Raw genomic sequence first — 13,781 nt, 5'->3', positions numbered from 1 at the left:
ATAAACTTAAACTTCGGAACAATAAATTGTGCTTGCTTTCTCACATTGCATTTATTTTTTTAAGGGCTATGCCAAATAAATTTTGTTGTCTTCATCCTTGCAGCACATTTTGCAGACATGTCGGGGAGTGTTTTGCATGATATTTGCTTGGGGTGCGACGGTATGCTGTCTGGTGGAACAAGTTCGAGTTGCAGTCAGCTGTTGCTGCTTTTACACTTACTCGTGTTGTCCTATCTCCCACCTCTGCAGAAGGTGCAACTGTGTCAGAGAGTCCAGTCAGTGTGGGCGTACCATCCTACGTCACCCAGGAGGAGTTCAACCGGTACGTCGGCTTCTGGTGGTGTCCCATGATTGGTAAGTGCACATCATTCCTCACCACTTTGTCATGCTTTATGGTCGATGGCATGGAAACTTAAGTCTGCAAATGTGTCTTCAGATGTCTTCACTCAAGCTGGCATGTTGCAATTTAAGAGGTAGCAAATTCAATATTTATTAGAAAAAACTAAGCAGATTTAAGTTTATTCAATGCAGTGTTGGGACTCTAAATGACACTCAGCTTGTTTGAGTTGGTGAAATAGCAACAGTAGCGAATGAGACATACACAGCCTTGACGCCTGTAGCTGTACGCAAGGAAAGTACGGCACATATCTAAATTAAGGCTTCATACCCCTTGTGTCAAAGTGGCACATTAATTCTGAGGAATTGGCCAACAGTGGGCATATACAGTGGAATCTCGATGATACGATCATGGCTAATACGAATTTCCGGATGATACAAATTTTTCTGTGGTCTCGGCCGAGCCCCATTACTTTGCAACGTGCTAGAGAACAGTTGTTACGAATCGATTTTCGACCTACGTCGGTTGATACGAATAAACGCCGCCCCACCGACGGCCGCGAAAGAGAACAGCGCGCAGTCACGCGCTTTCTCCCTTTCTCTTTTGGTGCGAAGGCGCGGACGCGGCGCCGGATAGTGCGGAGGCCGCGACTGGGTGCGAAGAGTTTGAAGTGGTGGGGCTTTTGTTGCTTTTGTGCTTTTCCTTTTGTGCTTTTCCGCCGCAGCGAACGAAGGTTCGTGCGGTCTATCACTTCAACGGAAACTGAGCGGCGTAAGCACAGCGCATACAATGGTAAGCGTCATGTGGAGATCGCGTTCGAGATACGGTGTGCGCGACAACGCCGACAGCCGGCACAGGCGCAAAGTACAAGAACGCATTTGTTGGCAGAGTAGAAGCCGCCCCCCCCCCCCCCCCTCCCTCCCTCCTTCTCTCCCGTGCTGCCTTCCCTGCTTTGCTCCTTTCGCGGGGGAGATTGCGTCGCCCGGTTGCAAGATAAGCATTTGGTGCTGCAGCACAGCGTCGCCCCTCCTCCCTCCCTCCCACGGCCTCTCACGCGACGGTCGCGTTTGCTTTCCGCCGTGAGTTCGCTCTCCTTGATAGCGCGCCGCTTTCACTCGCGCATACGGCGCGCGGCGACGATTTTATCGCCCTTGGACTCATGCTCCACGTCTCATGCTCCTCCTCCGCATCGCCCTCGTTGATCTCCTCTCCCATCGGTGGGCACACCTCGTTGAGACGCGTGCTCGCTACCGCCCTTATTGGCGAGATTTTCCCGCGGAAGCCGCATTATAACTGGTATTTCGTCTCACACAGCTGCACTGTAAGCGGTATGTGTATACATGGAGTTCTATGGGAGGGTAAACAGGAGTCAGAAAAGGCTGCGTTGTAGCCAGTTCTGCACTATTAAATGGTTACATTATAAGAGGTCTATACTGTAAATGCTTTTTATGTACGTGAGCCTGAGTGAGTTCACCTCTGACTCTTCAATTTAGCTAGTTTTAATTGTGTTTCGATGATACGAATTTCGGCTAATACGAATATTTTTCGTGACCCCGTGAGATTCGTATCATCAAGATTCCACTGTAATGAAATTTTAATACAGTTGACATCTGATTTTTTGGACTTCCGAGGGGCTGCGAAAGTGTCCGAAAAATCGTCCAGTTCGAAAAAATTCATGCATGCCTTTTACTGCCCCCAAGTGCTCAAGTTGCCACAGGCACGTCCGAAATACAGTTAAACCTGCTTATAACGAACCTCCATATAACGAATTCCTAGATATAACAAAGTTTTTCTATTCCCTGCCGTTACTCCATAAAAGCACATGTATTTGAGACCTCTACGTAATGAAGTGGCAGTGGGAGACCCCCTCGAAATAATGAATTTTCCCCGCCAACAACCTAGAGATTTCGCCCCAAATTTTGTTAATTTTGCGCGAGCAGCAACTGGAAGCACCTTCTCCGCCGCGACGGAATGCGAAGTGGCAGCGGCGCGCTTCACTAACCTGACACTAGGTGACACTATACGACGCTACAACACCATTGTGTCGCTCGCCCTTCGTCTCTTACGCCTCGCGCTTGTGCGAAACAACACGCGTCCACGCATCCAGTACCTGGTGTGACATTCCAAGGATGAGTGCATTCGACGAAAATGGAAAACTGGTGCACGTTACAATTGAGGGCACGTTAGAATCGAGTAAATACGGTAAGCGTTTCTTTTTCGAATTTTCGTGCCGAACCTGCATATAACGAAATGTTCTTTATAACGAAGTTTTTTGGGGAATTTGTCAATTTCGTTATATCCAGGTTTAACTGTAGCTCTGAAGGCCTGCCAGTGCACTTATTAGGCATATCGGGGCTCGTACTGTGATAGGAGAAGGTGGGTGCATGGGTGTATAATCAAGGGAAAGTGACAATTACCCCCTTCCCACTTTTGGTATGCTTCGCTGCAATACATTGCATATGCTTCACCGTGTAACACTGCTGTATTGAGGCGAAGCTGACTTCCGGGAATCGGCATTATGCAACGGTGCCGTGTTTTCCGAGCTTCGAAGCCATTGGCGAGGATTTTTGAATCGGTGTTCGAATCGAATAGTCGCTATTCGTAAATGCAAATATATTTCGAATACTGTTCCAATATTTCCAAATGTCAACTACAGCCAAATGAACATAAAGTTGGTGAAAAAGTACGGTAAATTTTTACCCACGTGGGCATAGTAAAGCATACCTGCCAAGTCTCCTGGATTAGCTGGGAGACTCCCGAATTTGGACCATTTCTTCCGATTGTACGGTTGACAGGAAAATCTCCCGGAAATTGCAGTTGTGTCCGTTTCTATCCGCATCCAGCCCTTTGTCAGGCCATATTGGCAAAAAGAACCCAACCCAATCCAATCCAGTTTTGGAAGTTCATCGCGCAAAACATTGTTAAGAAAGTAGTAGGGAAACCCTATACATGCGCTATTTCGTTAACCGCCGACCCGCTTACGCTGACGGGGTTTTCGGGTGCCCTAGTGCCTTCAGCCTCATTAAGCTAGCGAGCGAATGCCGCGTTCCGCAACTAGCAACACTAGACTCCATCGTTCTCCTGCGTCAGCCGCTCCAGCATTGCGTAGGCCTACGGTCAGTCATGTCCTTAAAAGCAAGGAGCGCTAGCGCAAAAAGTTCATCAAGTTTTTTTAATGTAGTGCTCAGCCGAAGTGACGTTGGGTATTTTGTTGATAACACAGAGCAATGCAGAGTGCGAGTGGCAATTTAACATGGGGAAAAATACGAGGACGCAGTGTCGCTCATTCATGTGTCGCTCATCTAAGACACTGGGAAACGTCATCCTCGCAAAATGTGAAAGCAATGAAATTTGTTACAGTGAAACATAATCTGAAGAATTTTTGAACACCTGCCGTGGTTGCTTCGTGGCTTTGGAATTGCGCTGCTAAGCACGAGTTCGTGGGATCAAATCTCGGCCGCGGCGGCCGCATTTCGTTGGCGGCGAAATGCAAAAACGCCCGTGTGCCATCGCTTGGATGCACGTTAAAGAACCCCAGGTGGTCGAAATAAACTAGTTCCCCACTATGGCGTGCCTCATAATCAGATGGTGGTTGTGGGACGTAAGACCCGAGAATTTAATTAAATTTTAAAGAATTTTTGAATACAGAATTAGCAACAACGAAATGCTTGCAAAAGACTTTGATGTTGATGTGATCATTTGTATATCTGCAAATAAAATTGTAATGAAGTTCTCCTGTCAGTACTTGAAAATGTAGTCGGGGGGCCGGGGGGTTGTCTAACCGACTAACCCGCTCGAACCCCGTCGGTCGGAAGATATCTCGGATTTAGCTTCTTCGAACTTGGCAGGTATGGTAAAGACATAAAGCTTGAGAACTTGCGTAGTGGAGCAGGCTACATCACTTAGGTAGCCACACTTTACGGGCTGTACAGTGATCATTCACACTCTCTGAAGAGCCCTGTGCATGTGAAAAAACAACTTTTTTTGTTCATAATGCTCCATTTGTGCTTTTAATAAACAACTCTTCATAACGTACTATAACAGCCTCCGCTGTCAGTATGTAGTGGAACCCCGATTATACGACTTTCAGGGGACCAAGCAAAACCGTCGTATAATCGAAAAACTAAGAATATAGGCAGTGACGCTCAGTCTTGCCCAAAAAATGGATACAGACCACCTGAATAAGCCCGCGGCACGAACTCGCATTGCTCCAAGGAAGGTCGATTTAAATATTTAAACAATTACCGTGTTTATTGATTGTAACGCACATATTTTTCATGATTTTCGTTGCTTGAACCCAAACCTCGCATTATATTCGAATAAAGACAGAAGTGTCCATTTTAAAACTAATGCTCTAAATCCCGAGATTTTTGGCGCTACGTTGGCAACCTGTAACTTTACGTCTCGATCCAGTCCATAGACAAGTCGACTGAAGTCGGAACTTGTTTTTCATTGGTATCGACGCTGTTGTCGCTGTGCTTGTGACTGGTTATGATGCTGCAATATCATATACCGTATTTACTCGAATCTAGGCCGACTCCGATTCTAAGCCGGCCCCCCAAAAGTTCGAAGTCTGAAAAAAAAAAAAAAAAAACTTACCTCGAATGTAGGCCGAACGAAAAAGCGAGGACAGCATTCGCAAAATGAAACACCATTTATTAATTTTGAACATGCCGAGCTCATTCTATGTCACCATCGCTGCTAGCCTCGTCGCTATCTTCCCTACTGCTGACATCTTCAAACCGTGCGCTATATTCAGTACCATCCAGCGCATTAGAGATGCTGCATTTTTGGAAGGAGCGCACGTTGCGGCGCACGCAAAAACCATCTTCCGTGGCCCCCTCCAACGACAGACCGATGCCGAAGTTCCGCCCGGTTTGAACGTTTGACGATGCCTCTACGGCTAGCACAACTACCGCATTTACTCGATTCTCACGCTTCCTCGATTGTAACGCGCACCCGTTTTCCGCGAGGAAAAATTTGGAAAAATAGATTTCCTCCCGATGCACTGATCTTGCGATGAATAAAAAAAGTCGCAGTTTCGCCCGAAAGGCGATGCATCGAATGCGGTAGCAAATTAGTAGACCGCTATTAACAAGCACGGTGTCACGCGCGCTCAAGCAAACATGAACACACCTCGCTCGTTGACCGCGGAAACGAACTGTCAAAACGCTGGAGACGAAGCGCGCCTTCGTGCTAGCGTGCCTCTCGCTTCAACGCGGCGAAAACACGGCGCGCGGCGGACTTTACCAGTCGCAGATTGCTTTCAAGATAGGGCCAAGCCTGATTGTATCGCCGGAGTGAATCGTCGCAGATTACGTCCTGCTTCGGTCCACTGAAACCGTTCCGCATTGCTTTGCTGGCGAAAATCCTCTCCTTCTGTTTGCGCCAGTCCCGCTCGCAAGTTTCGGATTCTCCGAACGCCCGTGATGCGGCCCGATTTCCGTCCGTCTCCGCACAGATGATCACTTTCCTTTTAAATGCGGCATCATGATGAACTCGGTACTTCATGCTGATAGATAGAGCAGACGCTGAGAACGTGAAGACAGACGGTAGACTATTGCCTAAGCACGTGTACTGCAGCACACGGAGGAAGCTTCCGCATGCTACGGTAGCTAGGCACGACGTGCGTGCGAGGCGGCCATTTTGAAATGCCGGCGCAGATTTAGGGTCGTGTTGAAAGTGCGCATTAGATTCGAGTAAATACATTATTCGTTTAGAAAGCGGCACTATAGTGGCATCGCCCATTTGGTGCCATTACGATAACGCCACACCGCGCGCCGATGCTGCACCATACCGATACTACCGATACGACGCAGGTCAAAATGGCGACGTCGCTCGTGTACTTCAGCTGGCTACTGGCGCGGCTAGTAGCGGCTGCGATACTGACTTTTCTAGATGGCGCTAACTATGCACCATATTTATCAGTTTCAGTTAAAAACTGGCGCGTTTTTTAAAATCCTCGAATCTAAGCCGACCCTAGAGTTTCGTGTGTGATTATTTGAAAAAAACTATCGGCCTAGATTCGAATAAATACGGTAGCCTTTTGCAAAGGTTCGACTTCGTTCCTTCGGCATGACGGCCGCTTCGAAAGACGAGCAATTTTGTTGGCCGAGGATCTGGGAAAGTCCGCCGCGGCTCGGTGTCTCAATGTCGATGATTTGCGGATGGCGAGACTAGTGGCAGGCCCTCTTTAAAAGTGAGGCCAGTAGTAAAGGCTCTGTGGAACTTGAAGTGGCCTGGTACTGACCCCGAATGAAATGTTTTTGCGCTCATTTTAGAAGTACTTAAATCTCAAACAAGCTTGACGTCACGGAAGATGACTTGATTCTCGGGCAATCACTAGTTTTGCTTTTGCGAGACTCTGCTCGTCCCGGCACCGAACCCCTGGAAATGTATGGCCGACAGCGCTCTTGGTGCTGATAGCTTGCTTAGAACAGCGCCAGAAACACTTGGTGGGGACCCTTTCAGTGCCGAGTCACGTGAAATTTTGCGAAAGTGAAACTATCTACGAAAGTGATCGCCTTAGAATACCGACCAAGGAAAGCTCCGTCTCCTCTTAAGACGACGATCATGATTGAAGAGAACTAGTTTCCGAATTGCAATTCTTTGAATAAAGGTACCATTTCTTTTTCTGTTCATCTAGCGTTACAATCGCGGTCATGTTACGTTCGGTTAAATACGGTATGGCGCACCCATTATCAGCCAGCTGCGGTGTGCTCAAGCGCCAGCCTGTGTCTGCTTAGGGCTTTCTCTCTCTTTTTTTTTTCTCCTTGAATGGTACCGAGAGAGGCGTCGACGACACGGGCGAGGCGTAAAATTGCATCGTTTACGTAGTAGAGTTTACAAAAAACATGCTGTGATCCTGGATGCCCACTTCGAATTGAATTTGGCGTTGCTTTTGTAGAATTCACTTCGTTCGTAGCAAACGACTACGTAAACAGCTTTCACTTAGTCTCAGGCCGCTTAGACAACAATGTATTTCAGATAACCTTGTGGAGTTTTCAAGATCACTTCTCGTTTTGAACGAGTCGAAGCCTAATGAGAGAAACTTTCGAAATGTCAGCGCCTCCTATCGGTGAAGTCGGGAGATAGGCACGACGATGGCATATGGCCTCTGAGATCAGAAGATCTCGCAGGCCAACTGAAACTGTAATGAACATGCGCTGCTTAGCGTACACTATACTACTGCGTATAGCTTATACTATAGTTGCATACGCTATACTATAACTGTCTGATACATTATTTCTACGGGCGTTTTGCCGGGAGCAAACCAATCCGATGTAAAATGTGTGTCGTTGCATGACTAGGGGACGTATATTTGAGGTTCCACTGTAAATGTAATCACAGAAATTCGCTTCATCATCATCATCGTCAGCCTATATTTATGTCCACTGCAGGACAAAGGCCTTTCACTGTGATCTCCAATTACCCCTGTCTTGCGCTAGTGGATTTGAACTTGTGCTTGCAAATTTCCTAACTTCATCACCCCACCTAGTTTTCTGCCGTCCTCGACTGCACTTCCCTTCTCTTGGCTTCCATTCTGTAACCTTAATGGCCCACCGGTTATCCATCCTACGCATGGCCTGCCCAGCTCCATTTTTTTCTCTTAATGTCAATTAGAATATCGGCTATCTGCGTTTGCTCTCTGATCCACGCCGCTCTCTTCCCGTCTCAATCTTAGGCCTAACATTTTTCGTTCCATCGCTCTTTGTGCGGTCCTTAACTTCTTCTCTAGCTTCTTTGTTAACCTCCACTGTTTCTGCCCCATATGTTAGCACCGGTAGAATGCAGTGATTGTACACTGTTCTTTTCAATGACAGCGGTAAGCTCCCAGTCAGGATTTGGTAATGGCTACCGTATGCACTCCAACCCAATTTTATTCTTCTGTAAATTTCCTTCTCATGATCAGTGTCCCCTGTGAGTAATTGACCTAGATAAACATACTCCTTTACGGACTCTAGAGGCTGACTGACGATCCTCAATTCTTGTTTCCTTGCGAGGCTATCGAACATTATCTTTGTCTTCTGCATATTAACCTTCAAGCCCACTGTTACACTTACTCGGTTAAGGCATTACCTTTGTCTTCTGCATATTAATCTTCAAGCCCACTGTTACACTTACTCGGTTAAGGCATTACCTTTGTCTTCTGCTTATTAATCTTCAAGCCCACTGTTACACTTACACTGGTTAAGGTCCTCAATCATTTCTTGTAATTCATCCCCATTGTTGCTGAATAGGACAATGTCATCAACAAACTGAAGGTTGCAGAGATATTTGCCATTGATCCTCACTCCTAGGCCTTCCCAGTCTAAGAGCTTGAATACTTCTTTTAAGCATGCAATGGATAGCATAGGAGAGATTGTGTCTCCTTGCCTGATCCCTTTCTTGATAGGTAACTTTCTACTTTTCTTGTGGAGAACCAATTTACCTGTGGAATAGTGATTTTTGAGACCGAATCGAATAGCGACAGAAGCGAATCGAATATCGATTACTTTTCGAATAGTTTTTGAGTAATGAATAACCGTTATCACAATTAATATGAAATGATGATCACATCCCATTATTCTCAAAGTAAGCAAATTTCACGCATACGGTGAAATCAATGGAAGTCTACCGTAACACAGATACTGCTTCAGACGATGTCGCATCAGAAGAGCTGTTAGTTCTTGAGTATGGCTGTTCTAACTGCACGACCACCATCTGGGCACTTGCAGAGGTAAAATTATTACCCAGATTTTTACTCAACATCAATCGAAATATTCAGTTATTAGTACATGTTATCAGATAGTACAGCAGGAAGCCCGAAGGTGCAAAAATACATGCAGGACTGCTCCTGTTGCCGCATGGGCAGCACAGTGCAATGGAGTTGCCAGAGTGGCATACTCTGCTTGTTATGTGGCTGATTTTTTAACCCTTTGAGGGTCGAATTTTTTTTGCCAAATGTGACCCCCCAGGGTCGATTTTTTTTTATTGCTGATTTAAATTCTTCGAAAGAACCTATTTCTAAAAAAAATGGTCGTAATATTTTTAGGGTGACTGTAAAGTCACGAAAAAATTGTTTGTGTTGTAAAATACATGATGTTTATTCATGGATAAGAAGATAAGCGCACTGAAAAATGGCTGTGTGCACGTCCTGAAACTGAAACAAGTGAAAAACCTTGATCTTATCACCAACAAGGTGCGATAGAGGTTTTGAGGTCTCCAAAAAAAGAAATGCAAAAATGGCAGCATTGTTTGTGTATATACGCGCCCAGGAACAGTGGTAATCGTGCCTCGGTGAGCGATAAACGATTGAGTAACAAGCAGTAACCCTTTGAGAGATCTGAAACCAGATAGCCATCAGTTTAGCACGTGCAAAAAGTGGGATCCGCCGCAGGAGAAAACCGAAACTTGCCACCGCTGCGCGCACCCGAATGTGTGAGCGATAGCCGACGCACCGTTGCCATAAAATAAAAAAAAGCCGGAGAGGCATCGGCGCAAGTAAAGAATTCCACGTGTTCCCATCGAGTGGCAGTACATGCGAAGTGAATGAAATGATGGAAAGGAGGGGCGCTTTTTAAATGTACAAGCGATGACGTACATGTACGTCATTGACCATTTTGAAGGTGTTCGTGGAGAACGTACATGTACGTCATTGACTCTGATAGGGTCAATGGTCTCCGACTCTATTGCACAACATGCAGATGCAGTGGGAACGTACCGCATCCTGTACGAGGTGGTGGATGAGAGCGACGTGGAGGTGCTTCAGCTGCCTTCGTTTGGCGAGGATGGCATGGCTGGCACAGAGGAACACCGCTTCCCCCGTGCAGGTTCCCCAAATGCCCGCTCCTCCCTTGCCCTGGCACAATTCTCACTCTCCCACACTGGACAGGTATTTATTGCAGTTCTCACTCTCCCACACTATATGGGTATTTATTGGGAGCCCCAAACGGACTGGAGAAATACGTTCCATATATCAGGAACTTTTTTTGTGCATGTAGAAAGTTGCAGAAGAGCACTCAGTATGTTATACAACTTTTTATATACTGTTTCTCAGAAATTTTGGTAAGCGTGAAGAAGTAAATGTAGCAACAAGGTCTTCCATAAAAAAAAAAAAAAGAATGAAAGACTAAGGGTTTTGAATACCCTTCTCAAGATGTGCAAACTGTTAATTTGAAAAAGTATCCCAAAGAGGTTTTTTTAATTGCCATGCAGAGCTATTGTTCTGCTCTTCAGAATCCAGTGTTTGGTGTGAAGTACGGTTCAGATCACATATGTTACCAGCTATAGTGCAGGACTGCATGTAATGCAGTCTCTGTTTACCCTCCAATAGAACTCCCTGTATACGATACTGGTTATAGTGCAGTCATGCAAGATAAAATACTGGTTATAATGCGGCTGCTGAAGACAAACGAGGCAATGAGTGTGCTCTGCGACGTGCGCTGATGGAGGGGAGAGCAACGAGGGCATTGTGGAGGAGGAGGGGTGAAGTGAACGAACAAGAAACAGAAAAAGAAAGCTGGGGCAGCGCGCTATATGTCACATGTCATACATTCTGTGGATGCATGAGGATTGCCAAGGCCACGGAGAATTTTCTGCTCCGACCACTTGTCAGTGGCATGTACTCTGCAGCGAATGCGTGTGCATTACCACTCTTCTGCTTATCAGTCAGTGTGCAGAAAGCAAATATATAATCGTTGAATAATTTTTCGGACACAGGCGAGGTCACAAAAATGTCTGAATAACCGGGCAGACCAGAAAAACAACAGCAAGCACCACCATGAAGACACAATTCACAGAATTTTCTCTGTGGCAGGGGTATTGATCTTTACTGAAATACAGTAAAACCTCTGTGATACGAATCTCAAGGAGTAGCGTATAATATTTGTATCACCTGAAATTCGTGTCGCCAAAAAACTGAAAAACATCCAGAAACAGCCAGTAACACATTTTCACAAATTTATTTATGCTGGAAGTCCCAGATGTCCTTCTGGATTTTCTTCTTTGCCAGGTCGACTAGCAGTGAATTCTGGAAGGTGAAGGACTGTGTAGATGTGTTTTCTCGAACACTCTCAGATGCCACGGCACGCCTCAGAATGTCGAGGGTGTGCCGTGGTATCTGCATTGTTTTGGCCGTTGACGGTTGCTGCTCACTGGCACTGTAGAGGTCGTCGTCATCGTCGTCACTGCTCGAATTTTAGGTTGTGATTTTAGTTTGTGGGCACCGCACCGGTGCCGTGCCCGGTGCCGGGAGAAGGAGAGGTCCAGTAGGATCAGAAAATGGTTTTACATGGGGTATTTTACAAGAAGGGCTCCATGATATTGGAGCCGTCTACATGCTAACATCTTTGCATGCTCTAGCGTTTACATCTACGAGCGTCCCACAACACTCAAGTCCCTCTTTTTATCCCTTTCGTTTCCCTCTTTCACTCAAAGAGAGAATGCACTTTAGTTCTTGGCCAATGACCATCTTCGACCAGTTCGCCATATCCCGCCCATGATGTGTCCCCGTCTCGCTGGGCTCCGCCTCCAATGTTGCCTGCACCCCCGCACACAAGGCAACGAGTGACACCTTGGGAACCAAATGTTGACGTGTTTCCCATGGGAATGCTCGACGCTGGCCCCTTGCAAGAATCAGTCGCCTCCCCGTGACAAATAAAGTTTATTCCTATCCTATCTTCCGTGACGGTCATTTTGTGGCAGCCACCGTTTCCAGGGAGGGCAGTGGCTGTTGTCTCGGAAGGGCTCCAGGTTGGCGCATCACAGTCGGCACCGGGCCTCGTCGTAGTTCAAGTGGGCACTGGTGCTTCACGGAAACACACCAAGAGCGACTTTGCCGTTTTAGCGACGCACGAGGCCGATGACCCATTTCAGCCTGGGGACTAATTGCTTATCTATCAGTCCCAGGTGACGGTGACGCTTCCCGGCCGTGAGAAACGACAAGTGTGAAAAGCACTCCACAGTTTCACATCTGTCGGTGAGGCCTCCTTTATCCCGAAGGACTGCCAGACACAACAGGCCCGACCTTCTTGCAATTTGTATAAGTGATTAGTGACAAGACACTATCCACCAAAAATGTTCTGGGAAATTCAGAAATGATTTTTACTGCTGAAACTTTAAAACCTTGAAATAAAGAAATTCGTGATTTAACAAAGTTTTTATAGCAGCAAGTACAACTTTGTTATATTGAGGTTCAACTCTACTAGACCCACAAGCTGCTGGCCAACTGCTGCTAAGATGAATGTGCACTAGAGAAAAGCTGAGCACGAAGTCGCGGGATTAAATCCCGGCCGCGGCAGCCGCATTTTGATGGAGGCGAAATGCAAAAACGCCCGTGTGCTTGCGTTGTAGTGCACGTTAAGGAACCTCAGGTGGTCAAAATTAATCCGGAGCCCTCCACTACGGCATGCCTCATAATCAGAACTGGTTTTGGCACGTAAAACCCCAGAAAGAAAGCACTAGAGAAAACACAACGCCTACCACAAGAAATAGGGAGACACTCAGACTCAGCATTTTCAGGACACAAAGTTGATGTAGATGTAGATAGGGCTTTCAAGTGCTTGATAAGCAGAATTTTGCGTGATGAGCACTCCATGATTTTCTCGTTACAGTTGAATTTGTGGTACGTATATGTTGGTATTCTGGTCCTGCTTCACAAGAGATTTCTTGCCTTGTCGGAATACAAGAACCTACCACTTTGGAGCTGCTTGTTCCATTTGAGCAGCAGTTGTGTTGAAGTGATTTTCATTCACTGAAATGCCACTACATACTTATTTCAACATGCTGTAGCTTCACCGCTGATATTGCAGGAATAAAGAGTACGAAGTTCAGTGCAATAATGGGTTGCAAAAGCAGCATAAATCAGTCAGCTGCTGACAATATATGAGGAACGCTTTCATAAAGGAACAAACACAACTAGACAGCGAGACCATAACCATTGTGTTACCAGACCACAGACCATTGACAATTGTGTGCACCAAATTGCTGTAATTGAAGATGTGCTGGCAGGGGAAAAAAGGAGAGGTGTCCAGCTCATGATAGCTCAATGTGAATGTGGGCCTAATGTGCCCGACATAGCATTTCACTGAACAATATCATGCAAATTTTATTACTCTATAAAAAAGCCTTGCAGGTACTACAGTGTAGACCGCTTATAACATAAGTCGCCGGAGTCGCGAATATTCGCACTATAAGCGGTACCGCACTATAACCAAAGTGTCACAGCTGTCCCTGTTTCGTCGTCGGCGCGAAGTCGATCGACGGGGTAGACAAGCTGGTTGGTCGTTCCGTACGCAAGCGAACACAGTGAAAGGAGTCAGAGTCGGGAGTAAACAAAAAAACAAGATATTTATCGGCTGATAAATATACACAATTAATAAAGTAAAATAAAAAGACACAAGATAGACTAACACACCTGAACTTAATATGCACAAGGATGAAGACAAATGACTACGAGCAATTA

General features: G+C 46.1%; 1 protein-coding gene across 2 annotated transcripts in view; it reads left to right on the top strand.

Annotated features, from left to right (window-relative positions):
- Positions 1–13,781, top strand: part of LOC119456493 (dipeptidyl peptidase 9) — a 97,286-nt gene that overhangs the window by 30,032 nt on the left and 53,473 nt on the right. For both annotated transcript variants that reach the window (XM_037718310.2, XM_049669903.1), the window contains exons 5-6: positions 250–354; positions 10,024–10,211. In XM_037718310.2, coding sequence (XP_037574238.1) covers positions 250–354; positions 10,024–10,211 — 293 coding nt within the window. The remainder of the gene's footprint in view (positions 1–249; positions 355–10,023; positions 10,212–13,781) is intronic.

The sequence above is a fragment of the Dermacentor silvarum genome, chromosome 6 (genome assembly GCF_013339745.2).
Source record: "Dermacentor silvarum isolate Dsil-2018 chromosome 6, BIME_Dsil_1.4, whole genome shotgun sequence".
NCBI lineage: Eukaryota > Metazoa > Arthropoda > Arachnida > Ixodida > Ixodidae > Dermacentor > Dermacentor silvarum.
This window is presented reverse-complemented; position numbering and strand designations above follow the sequence as displayed.